Below are 17,283 nucleotides of genomic sequence, written 5' to 3'. Positions count from 1 at the left end.
TTAATTTATAAATATTTTATATATACAATATTTATTTCAAAATTTCCCAAAAATTGTGAATAATGCAAAAATACAAAGAAATGGTATAAATGAAAGTCCTATAATTTTATAAAAATAAAAATGTAATTTTTGTGTGGTTTTTAACACCCAATGGGGCCCAGAAAAATCGTTTTTCGCGAAACAAGAAAATTTGTAAAATACCTAGATGTTCAGAATAATGTGATGGTAAAAGCCGTTTGATAGAAAATAAGGCCCATTGTTTTATTTGAAATACCTGCTTTAAAATCATGATTCAGGTCGTATAACTTTTGAAATGAAAGCTATAAATACAAAAATAAAGTATCTGAAAAATATCTTTAAAATACCGGGACGACACAGAATGCACGAAACACATAGCAATTAGGGTTTGACAGTTAATTACACGTAAATGACATATTAACACACATAATTTACTATAAATATGATATAATATAGACGTAAATTTCCCAGACGTTACAGCTGGTGAAATAAGAAACAAAGAAAGGCAGAGAAACTCAAGCACATTGTGTATCCGTTGAACTTCTCACCAGAGAAACGTTATAATGACCGGTTTAAATCTTATATATTCATAAGGGCATTATAATTGTTATACGGTAATTAAATCCTTGGTTATATAATTGTAGATTTTGTATAAAATTTAATTTATTGATTTTTGTAGAAGCAATAAAATTGTTGTTATTGGATTGTAACCGATTAATTTATTTGTCGGAGTGTAGTAACACCCTCGCGGATTTATATATGAATATATAGTTCCCCGAATATCTTGTATTCCTCGTTTTAATATCCTAAATACTATTCATCTCAAGAACATGAAACCAACTAACTGAACACTAAATTATATATCCACAAAAAATTTAAAAGAATTTTTTAATTTAGTGAATATCATATTCAACCCCACCTTCTAGATATTTCGGGACCTAACACTAATGCAATATGAATATAAAATAAAGAAATATTAAAGCAAGGAATGTAAGAGTTATACTTCAATATGTGGCCTAATTTGGTGGCAACAATCCGTTTAAGAATAAATTTCAGTGACCGATTTCTTACTGATTATGTTAGGATAATCATACTGTCGTTATATATCTCAGTTTTTATCTTTTAAGCTTATATAAGGAGTTGATCCTCAAATGATAGAATATATTTTCTTTGTCATGTCTTGTTTTCATATACTTTTCATTTGTTTCTCTATAAACCATAAACAATCTCGAACTCAATAACATTTTCAGTTAATGAGCTCGCCGGATCATCACTTCATTTACTTGTTTCATTGATATCCATGCACTACCGTGATTGGTTATGCAAACCAAATGATTTTTTCGCTAAACTTCTGAATAGTCTTTTCTTGTGATAAAATAGTCTGCAACACGTAACGAAAATATACTATTAATCTTTACTCAAAATATATATATTTAACTTTTAAGTTGAAATTAGAACTCCTAAGTTAACAATTGAAAATTTTAAGTTTATAACTAGTTTATCAGGGAAAATATACTCACTTAAAATTAGACGTGGCAAATTATTAATATTGTATATTTTCGTGTTTTGTATAGTTCATGGGTAGAACCGGAAACGACACGATTTCTATTCGTGTACCGAATCAACAGACTTGAAAATGAAACGATTGTAAAACTGGTAGACACGACACGAAAATCGATCATATATACTAAGGAGCACAAGATTCAAAATAAGGAACTAAACATATCGGAAGAACTAATTCGAAACAAAATCTAACTAGATGACTGGTAATAGGAAAAATTACCAAATCATTTGAATTTGGATGTTCATCTTCGTCTTGATTCACAAAGTTAGCGGCTACGGCTCTAACCCTAAAATTTCTTATGATTGTGTAAGTCTTTAGTCTTCTGTTTTTTATTTTATGTTTGACTGTGTGTAAGTATGTAGTCGGTACTCGTCTATTCAGAAAAACAAGGTCCAACAACACCCCAAGTCCTCACCCCAGCCCATAAATTATATTGCGAAAATGATTTATATTAGTGTGAAAATAATTATATTGTGAAAATAATAATTGTATTTTGTGTATAAAATATATGATCGGAAATAAATTTAAAAGTATATTAATATATTATTTATTTATTTATTTATGTCATGTACCTCGTGTCGTGTATCCGAGGGGTAAACACAAAACCAACACGAAATATTTGTATGTATACTCTTGTGTTCGTATATTTTCGTGTCCTATACCTAAAATTCAAATCCAAACACGAAATTTTAGTATTGTTTCGTGTCGTATTTTCGTGTTGTGTGAAAAATTACCGAGTCTACTTAGAATCTAGAATATGTATAGAGAGAATTTGCTTATTACAACTTGAACTTACAATTTTATGCAATATATTTAAGGGTTAACTGCACTTTGTACCCTCCTATTTTATTTCAAAAACAAATTTGTTTCAGAATTTTGGTAAAAACTGAGTTTTTACGTACTTCAATTTGGGGATTCATTATGCACCCCTTTTTAGAATTTTGTGGAATTGGACAGGGAAAACCAGAAATTTAGTAATATACATTATCAAAATAAATTTTATCTTTTTCAAATACTATTAAAATTGATTTTTTTCTTTATACCAACTGTAAAATAATAAAATTTCAAAATTTCAAATAATGCTATTAATTTCAGTTTTGATTTTCCTTTTTATAATATTAATTTTAAAATTTTACAACTCGACTACAATTAGATTTAAGTATATAATCAAAACTAATTATTAAAATTATTTGTAGTAGAATTATAAAATATTAATATTAACATTAATATTGTAGAATGAAAATTAAAACTGAAATTTCTAGTATTATTTGAAAATTTATATTTTTATATCAATATTTAATTTTTAATATTATTTGAAAGATGTAAAATTTAATTTACTTAATTTTTTGCTAAATTTCCGATTTTGCCTCTATTTAATTCAATGAAATCATAAAAAGGGGTGCATAATGAATGTCAAAATATAAGTTACATGCAATCTACTTTTCCGAAACTTCTAATACATATTTATTTTTTCATCAAAATTGAAGGGTGCAAAATATAAATAACTCTAAATTTAAAATCAAACTTTTTTTCAAATATGCCTTGTCATATTAGCAAGTAGCAAGTAAGGCGTAATTTCACTTATAAAATGGTGATTGATCACATGTTTGATGGTCAATTCAGGGTAAATCAATAGTAATGCATTCTGACCTCGGTACTAGGCAAGGTGGACACTTCGCTGATAATAATGTTGGGGTTGCTGACATACTGGATGACATCGCATAATTATTGATAACAATAAGGACATGATCAGTTAGTTATTGTAACAGATTCTCACACACCAATGCACACAGTTAGATCAGTAGTTGCCTCCCTTGTGTATATAAGACAGATAGGACATATAGTTTCTTCTTCTTCTTCAAGCTTTGTAACAAACTCAACTTAGATTAATACAAGATATACATTTTCTTACTTTCTGTTGTTAAGTTCATATCAGTTTCACATGGTATCAGAGCACGCAACGATCATGTTGATGATGATTACGTAGAATAGATCGATCAGTAGCGGTTCTTCAATCGATCGACATTGTTCTTCGATTGATTCGCATTGGTTTAGTTAATTCTTTGATCATTTGTTGTTCAGATCTCTGCTGTTGTACATCGATCTTCAATTTCTTGAAGATTATCCAGCTGATCTATTTCTATCTGCAATTTCTTAAAGATTATCCAGTTTGCTTCATAAAACGATACCAAATCACCTTCATATCTCTCGATTTGTACTCGATCTTATATTTTCAAAATCCTTATCTGTGTTTCAGTTTTCATCTCTGATTTTTTACGATCGATTGCGATAATCTATATTTTTTTAACGATTTTCATCAATTTAGTTCTAGATCATTTCTTCCTATAGCTACAAGTTTAGTTCTCAATCTCGTTGATTTCATAGTTTCTGGAGAACTTAGAATTGATTTATGATCAAAAAATCATCTATTTGCTTATCGTTTACCTCCTCATAAATGGCTGAATCTTCACGAACTCGATCCGATCATCATGATAATAATGACAATTATGAAAATCCTGATACATCTCACGCACAATTCAATCAAGACAATCCTTTACATCTTCAATCGTCTGATAGTCCTGGAATGAAATTAGTAAGTGAGGCTTTTGATGGAACTGATTTTAGCAATTGGAAACGGTCCATGACAATTGCTCTCTCAGCAAGAAATAAGCTAGGTTTTGTGGATGGAACCATTCCTAGGCCTGTTACTACATCTCCTTCATTTAAGAGCTGGTCTAGATGCAATGACATGGTAATTTCATGGATTCTCGGCGCTTTATCGAAAACAATTGGTTGAAGTGTTATATATTCGAACTCTGCTCATGAAATATGGTTGGAATTGGAGGAACGATATGGTGTATCTAGTGGTGCTCAATTGTTTGGGCTTCATAAAGAACTTGCTGAAGTGAATCAGGGAAACAGTAATATTGCAGATTACTTTACTAAAATGAAGATGTTGTGGGATGATATTGACGCATTATGTTTAATTCCAGTTTGTTCATGTGGTTGTTCTTGTGGAGCTTCACAGAAGCTGTCTAAATTTCAACAAGATCAACGTATTATCCAGTTTCTTATGGGTCTTAATGAGACCTATAATGTCATCAAGGGCTCAATTTTGATGCGCTCTCCTCTTCCATCAATTGGTCAAGTCTATAGTTTGTTGCTTCAGGAAGAAACTCAGCGTGAGATACATACCACTGGACAATTTGTACCAGATTCTGCTTCTTTGAATGTGTCTCAACCATACGGAAATAATGTTTATATTTCAGGAGGAAATAATGGAAAGAGGCCACAATTTGACACAAAGAAAGTTTTCTGCAATTATTGAATTTACAAAGCCCAGAAGGATGGCTGCAAATGTGGAAATTTCTAATCAAGGCTCACAATCTGGAAATACTCTAATCAGTAATGGTTCTAACACCATTGGATCTGCTTCTGCAAATTCAGGAATCACTCCTGAACTCTGTTCATAACTTATGCAATTCTTGAAGACTGCACAAGTCTCTACTGATTCTGCAATCTCTTCTGCAAACTTTGCTGGTACTATTTCTACAATACACTATGTAGCATGTTTTTCTGACTCTTCATCTGCTAATTGGATTTTAGATAGTGGCGTAAGTGATCATATGTGCTTCCAGAAACATTTATTTTCAGAACTAACTACTTTACCTCATCCTATAACTATCTCTATGCCAAATGGGCAAATCTTGACTATTACTCATAGTGGTAGCATTCCTATTACTCCCGAAATTATACTTCCTGATGTCTTGTTTGTGCCACATTTTAAGTACAATCTACTTTCTATTCATAAGCTGATTAAACTTCTGGATTGTACTGTCACTTTCACTCATAATAATTGCTATTTGCAGGTCCATTCTCTGAGGAAGCCACTGGCAATTGGTGATTCTCAGAGGGGCCTTTATATGCTGCAATCTGATACTCCGTCTATTCCAGCTGTCACTCATTCTTCTTCTAATGCTTCTTTCATCAAGAATTCTGCAATTCTTTGGCATACAAGACTAGGACATTTACCTGTGTCCAAGTTGAAAACAATTTGTAATATAGATTCTAATAGCATTTATGTAATCTCTGCTTGTGACATATGTGCTAAAGTACGGTAACATAAATTACCGTTTCCTCATAGTGCTATACATTATGTTACTAAGTTTGAACTCATTCATGTGGATCTTTGGGTTCCATATGCAACTCCCACTTATAATAAGAATCGATATTTCATTACGATTATTGATGATTTTACACGTACTACCTGGATACATTTGTTGAGTTGCAAGGGCAATGCTTTTGAACTTATTAAGCAATTCATAGCTTTGGTTTTCACTCAGTTTCACTGTAATGTTCAAAAGATTAAAACATATAATGCTTTTGAGTTGGGTCTAAGTAATGATGCCACTAAATTCTTTCTGTCCAAAGGTATTCTCCATCAGACTACTTGCTCACATACACCACAACAAAATGGTGTTGTGGAACGCAAACATAAACATCTACTTGAAACTTCTCGTGCTTTGTTATTCCAGTCTAATCTTCCTAAACATTTCTGGGGGGATTGCGTATTAACAGCCACGCATTTGATTAATAGATTTCCATCTAAAGTACTAAATGGTGTTTCCCCTTATGAAAAGTTATTTGGCCTTTCACCATCCTATTCTAACCTAAAACCATTTGGTTGTTTGAGTTATGTTTCCACCACTAAGACAAATAGAGATAAATTATCTCCTAGAGCAGTTCTATGTGTTTTTCTTGGCTATCCGTATGGCAAAAAGGCATATAAGTTTCTAACTTTGGATACAAAAACCATTGTTATCTCTCGAGATGCTATTTTTCATGAAACAGTTTTTCCTTTTGTTACTCCCCTAACTACACAATTTTTTCCTTTACCAGTCCCTGATCTTTCTGCTTCACCATCTGCTATCATGACTCCTGATCCTTGTGAGAATATATCTTCTCATTCTATTCCAGCTGTATCTCCTTCCATTTCTGACACATCTTTATCTCATACTTCTGTTATACCTGTCCCAGTTCGCAAATCTACTCGACCAGTCAAATTACCTTCTTACTTGACTGATTATATTCATTTCATTGCTCCTCCATGTAGTACTGCATGTTTTTGTACCATCACTTCTTTATGCACTTCTACATCTGTTATTACACAGTCTAGCTGTTTTTCCACTACTGTTATGCCTTCCTATATTCTTCCACCATCAGAACCTTCTTCTTACAAAGAGGCTGTCAAGTATCCTGAGTGGAGAAAGGCTATTGAAGCTGAGTTCTCAGCTTTAGAGGCTAACAACACCTGGTCCCTTGTTAAGTTACCTCCAGGAAAGAAGCCTGTTTCATCAAAGTGGGTGTTTAAAGTCAAACAAAACTCAGATGGCACGATTGAACGTTATAAAGCTAGGCTGGTTGTACGTGGTTACACTCAGAAAGAGGGCATTGATTATACAGAAACATTCTCTCCTGTTGTTAAAATGACAACCATTCGTTGTCTTGTTGCTACTGCTGTTAAGAAAGGATGGGATATGTTTCATTTAGATGTGAATAACGCATTTTTACACGGAGACCTTTACGAGGATGTGTACATGGCTCCTCCTCCTGGTTTAATTCTTTCTGATCCCTTGTTAGTTTGTAAACTTAACAAATCGTTATATGGTCTCAAGCAGGCATCTCGACAATGACATACTAAACTGAGAGCTATTCTTCTTGCCAAAGGCTATACTATTTCGGAAAATGATTCTTCTTTGTTCTATAAAAGGACAGGTGATTTGGTTCTTTATCTTGCCGTTTACGTTGATGATATCTTAGTAGATGCAAATGATGCTGCGGAAATTGGTTTTATTAAACATTACTTGGATTCTGTGTTTAAAATCAAAGATCTGGGGAAATTGCATTATTTTTTAGGTTTAGAGTTTACAGAAGTGCCCAATGGCATGATTATTTCTCAACAGAAGTTTACGATGGATCTCCTTTCAGAATTTAACTGCACAGCTTCAAGTCCTGTCATCACTCCATTGGATCTCACAGTTAAATTACTTCCAGATCATGGGGATTTGTTGCAAGATTCTTCTGAATACAAAAGACTGATTGGAAAATTAAATTTCCTCACTAATACTCGTCATGACTTGGCTTTTTGTGTTCAACATTTAAGCCAGTTTATGTCTAAACCTAGACAACCTCATTGGGATGCTGCCATCCATGTTTTAAGGTATCTTTCTCACCACCCTGGTCAAGGTCTTTTGTACACCAAAGACACCTCATTTCATCTGGAAGCCTTCTGTGATGCTGATTGGGCGGCTTGTTCTAATTCTCGCAAGTCTGTAAGTGGTTTTGTTGTGTTGCTGGGGGGAGTTTGATTTTCTGGAAATCTAAGAAGCAACATACAGTGTCCTTGTCCTCCGCTGAGGCAGAATACAGGTCACTTCGTCGATTAACTTCTGAGCTTGCCTGGTTGTCTCGCCTTGTGCATGAACTTAATGTCCCGGATACTACTCCCATATCTGTCAAGTGCGATAATCAAGCAGCTATATACATTGCTCGTAATCCTGTTTATCACGAGAGAACAAAACACATCGAGCTAGATTGTCATTTTGTCCGGACCAAACTTTCTTCTGGCTTAATTTCTCTGTCTTATACTCCTTCCAAAACGCAACTGGCTGATGTACTCACGAAACCTTTGACAGCTCTGCAACATCATCACTTACTTGGCAAGTTGGGTGTGTCTCATTCGACCTCCAACTTGAGGGGGGTGCTGGGGTTGCTGACATACTGGATGACATCACATAATTATTGATAACAATAAGGACATTATCAGTTAGTTATTGTAACAGATTCTCACACACCAATGCACACAGTTAGATCAGTAGCTGCCTCCCTTGTGTATATAAGATAGATAGGACATAGAGTTTCTTCTTCTTCTTCAAGCTTTGTAACAAACTCAACTTAGATTAATACAAGATATACATTTTCTTACTTTCTATTGTTAAGTTCATATCAGTTTCACAAATAATCCTTTTTTGTTCGCAAGAGCACTTGACTAATGAGCTAAACGTGACGTGTACCTGATACTCATTGAATTTTATTTTCCATTACAAATATAAGGTTGAAATTCTTTTGGTAAAGATGATCAATTTCAAAAATAATATTCGATAGTTACATCTTTACTTTTCCCCGCTTAAAAAGAAAATTTTAAGTATAATTTATATGAGAAAAAAATTGGCATAGTAGTTGTATTATTATGGTATAACGAGAGAGTATGAATAATAAGATCTTGACTGAGAATCACATATTACATATTTACCCTGCTCGGAACTTCGATGAGGGGTATAGAGAAAAGCATACTGTATATCGGAAATCGATCTTACCATTATTTAGTTTAAAGATAATATTCAGATAGAAATAGTATTTTCATTTCTATTTGAAAGCAAAATTATAAACAAAGAACAACAAACCTAAAAGGCAAAAGCTACAAAAGGAAAAAAGATCTGGACACAATCATTTAGTCTAATATTGATATCCAACATGTAACCTAACTTCGACATATCCATTATCCACAAAATCTCCACCTTGATGATCTCGGGGAAGGGTCATGCAGTTTCTGAAAAAAGTGACAAACTAATTTTTTTTGGACATGCCGACAAAAATATTTATTTTTAATATTTTGATCATTTTTATTTAATACCGGATAATTCAAAAAGTTTTTATTTTATTTTCTTGTGTAAATTTGAATATTTCAAAAAAAATCAACAAAAAATGATTAATACCCGATCAGATAATGGATATTCCGTCAAATATCTGATTTAAACAAATGTTTCTTATATACCAGGTATTAGAAAACGTATTTCAACTTTAGAAAAAAGTAAAAATTAGGTTAAATATCAAGTCTCACGTGACGTATTCCAAATATTTACTGTATTCCGGTGATATTTTGGCACCATATCTCAAATTTGGTACTTAGGACATCAATTTCAAAAAAAGGTGATATTTTGTCGGTTACCCAGTTTCTAATATTCAATAACTAATCAATTTTCATAGTCTGCTGGCGTCTTTCCTCATTGATTCTCAAAAAGATAAGTAGGAAGCTGAAAGCTACTAGCCGAAGAACCGGCCTGGAACACTTTCGGTACGTGGCTACGTGCAGCCTGTTGGTCTCTTCAGAGGGCTGGCCTCACGGTGGCACCAGTCACTTACTATCTCAATATTCGAAAAGCACATGCATATAAAATAGTATTTGTATACATAAATTATTCACCGCCGACTTGTGTCTAAATACTAGCCACCATATTTTATTGTGACTGCGGTAATATTTTATTACATTATTTGAGTTGTGTACTTCATCCGATGATGGCCGGGAATAAGTTTTCTTTGATAAATTATTATATAAACCTTCAACGAAGTTGAGCAGGAACTTTTTCTCTACAAGTGCTTGGAGCATTAAAAAGAAGTAGCTATAATCATTAGCTAAAATTATATAAAATAGATATTATCTAAAATTTATTGAACCTCTAATAAATTTTGCTTTAATGGTATTAGATATAATGGTTAGCTATATTTGAAAAAATAATTTTGATTTGCTAATTTTAAATTTCAACACTAATATTTTTAATGGCTACCTTTTGATAAAAAAGAATTGTGAATGAAATATTAATATAACATTGATTATTTTTTATTTAATACAAGTGAAAATAAATTATACAATTCATAAAAACATATTTAATGATATTATTGTAATATTTAAACATATTAAAAAATTAGTTAAAACATTGATTTTATATTTCAAAACATTTACTAACTTTTTATTATATTAGTTTATTAGTAAATTTTATATAAGTAATATAAATTTAGTTAACACTAAAAGAAAACTTATATTTTTTCCTCTAAAATATTTTAATATGTACACTTGACATTATATTATATAATTATATATATAATTATATATATACTATAAATATCAAATTATAAATGTTAATATATATGTACACGTGCTAGGGTTAAAGCGGGAGAGTGCATCATATTTATGTTTTGGAGGGAATTAATGTGGATTTGATATAGATAATGCCTTTCATTAAAAATTGATATTAGATATAATTTCAAAAAAAATCTTGTCATATAGATATTATAACTAACAGGTGCATCCCGAGCAGTTGTGATATCTAATTCATTAGATAAAACATTTCGTTTCATTTTCGCTCTAGGAAGTATGATGAATGCTGATTATTTTCATTGTTGGAGATATTCTTTCTTGTTGCAGATATTCTCTATAGGTATCATAATCTCCTCTTTTGTTGATACGAACATGAAACATTGCCCAGCAATGTCTCATAATCTCTTTGCCAATGCCTTTTCTAATTTTCTAAAAGCAACTCTGTGACGGACAGGTCCTCAACTTTGACCAATCATCAATGAAAATCTCCCAACAGACCTCCAATAGTTAAAAAAATGTCATCTCCAAGCTGGTCATTCAAGATATTACAAAATTCTGCAAGGCTGAACAAAGCAAATTTTCGATGTTCATCATAAAAGAACCCAGAAAAATGCAAGATTGGTTACTCAGACACTGGTTCATGAATCTGAAAAGAAATGAGAGAAAACTAAGTAGAGAATCATTTCACAACCAAAGAATAACAGTGGTCTTAGCTTTATAGTCTGCATGCTTTGAATCTACTTCTCTTGAGCAAACAAGTTTGCATTTGGATAATGGTAAAAAAAAACCGCACTTCTTTTTAGGCTCATATCATTAGAGGGAGACATCTCCTGAATCCTGATACTTTTTTCTTGACAGTTGATGTCTGAACACTTCTTGTCTTACCAACAGGTAATGTTGATTACCAATTACCCATCCTACTGTCTTAATTTATGTTACAAATTCTCTACGGGTATATTACAAGATGTAATGTTGATTACCAAATGTCGGTTACCAGATACTCACACATAGCTGGAATACAATATTTTGAAACCTATGATATCTTAAAGTTTGGCCCCAAATAAGTAGATTACAAGCTGAAATCCAGCATAACAAATGAAAAATTATTATGATGGAAGAAAATTCTTACTACTGTAATCTTGTCTCGCATCATCTCAGGGCATCTACCTTATGAGCATTCTAATAGCAAGAGGGGCTCCGAAACATACAGACATAAACTTTTCTTTATACATATATTCAGCTCAGAGACAAATATAATATGACATTAACAGGTGACTGTCAAGTAGTCAGGGTATACTAAAGCTTGAATCTAGTCCTCCAGGGCTTGTTGATTCTCGAACTCAATGACATTTTCAGTTAAAGAGCTTGCCAGATCATTACTTGTTTCATTGCTATCTCTGCAGTGCCGTAATTGGTTACGCAGACTCCTCACAATTTCATTAAGGCTCTGAATCGTCTTCTCTTGTGATAATATAATCTGCAACATATAACGAAGTATACATGACTAAAATATACTAGAAATCTTTTTCCGAATTACATAATTAACAGATATATAAATATATATTGAGAAGTTGACTAAGATATCACACATCTATAGCACCATCATAAAAATCGGTCCAGTTTTTACACCTGCCAGACTTATACACACGTGTTAGTGTTATCAGGGTGAATCCGAATGAGAAGTTCTTGACAAAGGAGGATTGGGAAAAAAAATCTACCGAGTTCTAAGATTTTCTAGAGAGAAATTAACCAACTCAAAGCTTGATTTAAAGAGAAACATATATTTATCAAATATTCAAATGTCATATGATAATTAATTAACATGTCTTGTGTTGATTATATAAAAATTGAAAAAATGATAGTAATGTGAAAAAGTGATTCTTGGTATCAAGAATTTCAAAATGTGTTTCTAACTATGGCAGAACTTGTATGCGTTTCAAAAACGCTGTGTAATGCATGCCTCACATGCGTGATGCAAATGCTATTTTAGGCAGAGCTGGTACTTTAAGCATTCTAACTTCAAGTTGTGCCAAAAAGGCCAACAACACTAGTTTATATGTATAACCATTCGTCAGTAGCTACATAGCACAGGTGCGGCTCCAAGGTGCCGCATCCCACACTGGATGCGGTTCAGGTGTGGCGGTGCGGCCAGGTGCGGCTGGGTGCGTATCGGGTGCGCCACCCGGCGTATCCCAGTATTTGATAGTTGGGATGCGTCGGTGATACGGGAGGGGTATATTTTGTAATTTTTCACTCAGACAAAAACAAATTTTAAACCCCCAAATCAGTTGGAACCCTAATTACAAAACACAAACTTACAAAGACATCGAGGAGAGGTGTTCCAGCAACGTCGCTCCCTTCGTCTCCCGTATATTAGCAATGATTCGTTTAACTATGTATCCATTTGTGTTTCTTATTTCTTCTCTTTCTTTGTTGATGTGTGTATAGTTATTCTTGTATGTATATATAGATGAATTGACGATGTCGTGTTGTACGTGTAATAAGAGGCCCATTGTTCTTGTATTATATTAGGCCCAATTCACATGTTTGCCTATTCTGTTGACACTTTTTTTACAATTGGCTTCTGATTTTTCATTTTTTTTAGCTGAAAGAGACTCTATCTCATTTAAAATATTTCATCATGACCAAGCCAGAATCTTACTTTTAACCTATGGACTTTGCTCGAGTCTTTAATTATTATCTCTCTCGGGAACAGTTAGGTTTGCAGTTACCAGGAAGCTCTAAAATCTGGCTACCAATTTGGGCTGTTAAGTAGTGACCCTCGATCACAGAAGGACTCCCTAATAGAGGTATTCCATTCATAATCAGATTATTTTCGAAAACGAACAAGGAAATAGTCAAAAACAGTAAAAATAGTCAAAAACAGTAAAAATAGTCAAAAACAGCCCTAAAACCCATACTTTTTTAAGCCTATAGTGTTTAGAAATTCATGTTATCAATAATAACAAAAGTGAAGATATATCCTTACATAGACATGAATATTCTACTTCTTTTCTACTCAGTAAAGCAGTGTGTGTATTATGTATATATATAGTTTAAATAAATAAATAAATATATATATATATTGGGTGTGTATACAAATATATATATATAGTGTATATTCTTACAGCTGCAGTGTTATACATACTAATATATCATGTATTTACTTGTTCTTTTGTGTTTCCGGCTACATACTAATATATATGTATGAATTTACACCGTAAAGGAGCAATGGCTACCGAAAAAAGTGATAGTAAAAAAATTAATCCAACATGGAAGTTCCTATAAGTTTCATATACCTATTTGTGGTGTTTTTGCATAATTCTATTATAAATAATTTGTTTTCTAAATAAATTCTTTTCACTTCGATAAGGCGCGCACCTCACCTCGCGCCTCATCGCTTAGGCTCCAAGGGACCCTAGCGCCTCGGTGAACATCTCGCCTTTAATAACATTGGCCAAGTTTCACCTATTTAACGGGATCTTGCAGCTCGTGGAGAGATTGCATTTTTTGTTTGAGAGGTCAATCCCACTACCCACTTTTTTCTACCAAAATCTTGATCATAATACTATACAAAATTAGACCATCAGGCGACAAAGTGTTACCTCACAAAGAGAAGCTTTAGATGTTAGGAGGAGGATTAACCATAATCGCGCACAAAAAATTCAAGATGACAACTCATTAAATTAACACAAAAGACTTTACTACAAAATTACCTTTTCTTTTACAGCTTCCTCCCTCCTTGAAATTTGAAGCTGCTTTTGCGATATTGCTGGATGTGTATCCACGTCACTTACGAGTTGCTGCCTCCATTCAAATTGAGATGTAATTACGAGTACAATCAATAGAAAAACAAGTATTACCGGTCTCTGCATCTTTAAATTTTGCTGCAAAAACAAAGGCATAAGTAGAATAATAGGCAACAGACTCTCATTTACCTAACGGACAGGATCAACATTAATATAAAACATATTTTCAACACGTAGATTCAAATGTCAATTTAGTTAATTTCCTCACTTACAAATCTAAATTTTAGTTAAGTCCAAGTATTAGTAGTATTAATTAAATTTAACAACTCTCATATTTTGTAGTAATCAATTACCTGCTTTTAAACACACAAAACAGAGAAATTTACCTTCTAGAGTCAAACCATTTGTTTATACAAAAAACAGAAACAAATCAAGACCCCGAACCTCGTATCGTATTGAGTAGTGATGTACCGATGTGTATTAGACTTTGTTATCAAGACCTGCACAATACACTCAAAATTATAGCGCATTAATAAAGGACACAAACCATTGGTTGACTTGAAACAACAACAAATACATATAAACACATTCATGCTATTAGTCATCATAGTTATACTGCAAATCACCTGGTCTGTAGGCCAAATTTCCTCTCTCTCTCTCTCTCTCTCCCCCCCTCTCTCTCTCCCTCTCCCTCTCTCTCCCTCTCTATAGGTCTATCTCTCTCTTTCTCTCTCTCCCTCTCCCTCTCTATAGGTCTATCTCTCTCTCCTTCGCCCCCCTCTCACTCCCTCTCTCTCCCTCCCTCTCCCTCATCCTCTCTATAGGTCTATCTCTCTCTCTCTCCTACGCCCCCTCTCTCTTCCTCCCTCCCTCCCTCTCCCTCTCTCTCTCTCTCACACACACACACAAATATCAGTAGCTAGCCTCCAAATGAAGTTGCATATCTACTACAATCAATTTGAATAGAAACACTAATTAAATTCAAATTCAAACACAGAACCCGAAAATGAAACAATTTCAACAAATTTAAGACAAATTACAGGAGTGGAAAATAAGTAGTCGTAGGAGTAGTAATACTTACAGGAGTATAAGATAAGTAGTTGGGATCCACTAGCATCGGGATCCGTGACTTAACGGACGTCGGTGAGTCGGACTGTCGGAGGGTCTTCGGTACCCGGCCGTTTGTTTTAATTTCCTAAATTCCTTTCCTCGATACAAATTAGCTTACAAACAACCCGTGTAATGTTACTATATAATTTTTTTATATTTTTTTAAATTGAAATTTTTATGATAATAAATTTGTTTATCTAAAATTTTTAAATGAAGTGATTTGATATTACTTATATGTACACGTGTATGTTCTTAATATTTTTATTTAGAAATATTTAAGTTTTTTTCAAAAGTAATATTACCAATCGAAAGACAAAGCCTTATTAATATTTATACATGTATTTACGAAAGACTAGTGATAAGCCTGTAAATCTTTGTGGATATTCATTCATTTAGAATTGGGTCAGGTCTGAGTGGGGACTCCTCCAGCTTAAGAAAGAGTATTATGTCCAGGTTCTCGATTCCGGCCAAGTTATAGAAAGAGAAAATTGGAGGGAAGGTAGAGCTTACTATCTTTGATTTTTTTTGAACCTCTTTTTCTCTTTTTCTCTTGCTTCGATGGGTATGTATAGGAGTTGAGGACATGTGAGCGGCACATGCACGTGGGGGGAATGTGCAGGAGCTTTCACGCCTGTTGACATCGGCGGCGATGCCATCACTTGTGCAATGTTGACGGCTGATGGTGTTTCAGAAGTCCCACGTAAGTGTACTAGTCTATTATGTGGGGTGTCAGTTGGGTTTATCGGCTAATATCCGGCTTTGTCATTTGTGTGAGTCAGCTATGGGTTGAATTGGGCCCGTTTGTTAGGCCTAACGTCATGCTTGGGCCTTGTGACGGCCTCAACCCCGGGGTCAGAAGTTGACGTCATCAACAACCACAATAACAGACAAAATATAATCAATTCAATGATAGAAAATAAATACGACCCCTTTTTCCAAGATCTTTCCCAAGTTGAAGTGTGATTTAGGCTACACAACTATCACAACCCAATTTACCTTATACAATCATGACCACTAACTTAATACAGAATGTTAGGTCACACAACACTGTAGAAGGGGGTTGAATACAGTGTTTATACAATCAAATCGATTTGAATACAAGTATGTAACAAAGATCAAGTATATTCAATAAAATCTGTTATAATATGAACTGTTGTTCTCTCTCAGTGATGAACAAATATCACTAAGAGCTGCTAGGTTACAATATATAATCTTCTCGATAATGATAACACATATAGTGTAAACCTTAAGTCTGTGTTTATATAGTACACAGTTACAAGATATATTCTAATTGATATAGAATACAAGTCTGTCTCCTAAAATATATCAATCAGATATCTTCTACAAGTCTTCTAGTCTTCTAACTCTTTCCATGCATATCTTCTATTATTTTAGTCTCGATCTTCTCCTGTAAATCAGCTTCATTCCTTAACTGAAAGTCTTCCCGCACTTTAGTTCTGATATGACCTTAAGTTCTGATATTAAGTTCTGACTTCAGTAAGTCCTGATTTCAGAAAGTCCTGATAAGTCCTGTTGTTAAGTTCTGAAAACTAAACACAAATCATATTAGACATGAAATCTCAAATATATCTAACAATCTCCCCCAACTTGTAAATTATGCAAAATATACAAGTTAATAGATTTGATGATGTCAAAAACATTATAAGTACAAATGCAATAAGAGTTTAACTAGATAACTAACTACAACTTACAGTCCTTGTAGCTTTTACCAATCTCACTGATTCAATCTGAATCCATTGTGATTCTTGACAAAGTTTGATATTAGTTTTTCTTCTTTATTCCTCAGGATTTTAGCTATTGTAGTCTTGACTTGCTTCATCTCTTCATCCTGACTTCCAATCTGGTAGATTACAGTCCTTAAAGCAGAGATATGGTTTCTTTCTAAA

General features: G+C 33.4%; 3 protein-coding genes across 8 annotated transcripts; 2 read left to right on the top strand and 1 right to left on the bottom strand.

The window, feature by feature from the left end:
• Positions 1–4,037: 4,037 nt before the first annotated feature.
• LOC141665669 (uncharacterized) lies at positions 4,038–5,703 on the top strand. Its single transcript, XM_074471655.1, has 3 exons — positions 4,038–4,334; positions 4,428–4,892; positions 5,452–5,703. The coding sequence occupies exons 1-3, from the start codon at positions 4,038–4,040 to the stop codon at positions 5,701–5,703; spliced, it is 1,014 nt and encodes a 337-aa protein (XP_074327756.1).
• A 1,851-nt stretch (positions 5,704–7,554) lies between these two features.
• LOC141665668 (putative mitochondrial protein AtMg00240) lies at positions 7,555–7,950 on the top strand. The gene has a single exon (XM_074471654.1). It carries the CDS (start codon positions 7,555–7,557, stop codon positions 7,948–7,950), a length of 396 nt encoding a protein of 131 aa, XP_074327755.1.
• Positions 7,951–11,599: 3,649 nt separating this feature from the next.
• On the bottom strand, positions 11,600–15,503 carry LOC141667925 (uncharacterized). 6 transcript variants are annotated; one of them, XM_074474570.1, is made up of 4 exons: positions 15,348–15,503; positions 14,653–14,766; positions 14,234–14,404; positions 11,600–11,994 (listed from the first exon to the last, which is right to left on the bottom strand). In XM_074474570.1, the coding sequence occupies exons 3-4, from the start codon at positions 14,390–14,392 to the stop codon at positions 11,827–11,829; spliced, it is 327 nt and encodes a 108-aa protein (XP_074330671.1). In that variant the 5' UTR covers positions 14,393–14,404; positions 14,653–14,766; positions 15,348–15,503; the 3' UTR covers positions 11,600–11,826. The 6 variants fall into 6 exon arrangements, with proteins under 6 accessions (XP_074330671.1, XP_074330670.1, XP_074330674.1 ...); XM_074474569.1 differs by having other exon boundaries at positions 14,711–14,766; XM_074474573.1 differs by lacking the exon at positions 15,348–15,503 and adding an exon at positions 14,893–15,011.
• Positions 15,504–17,283: the final 1,780 nt, after the last annotated feature.

This window comes from Apium graveolens, chromosome 6 (genome assembly GCF_009905375.1).
Source record: "Apium graveolens cultivar Ventura chromosome 6, ASM990537v1, whole genome shotgun sequence".
NCBI lineage: Eukaryota > Viridiplantae > Streptophyta > Magnoliopsida > Apiales > Apiaceae > Apium > Apium graveolens.
Note: the sequence above shows the minus strand (reverse complement) of the source record. Positions and strands in the feature narration are given on the sequence as shown.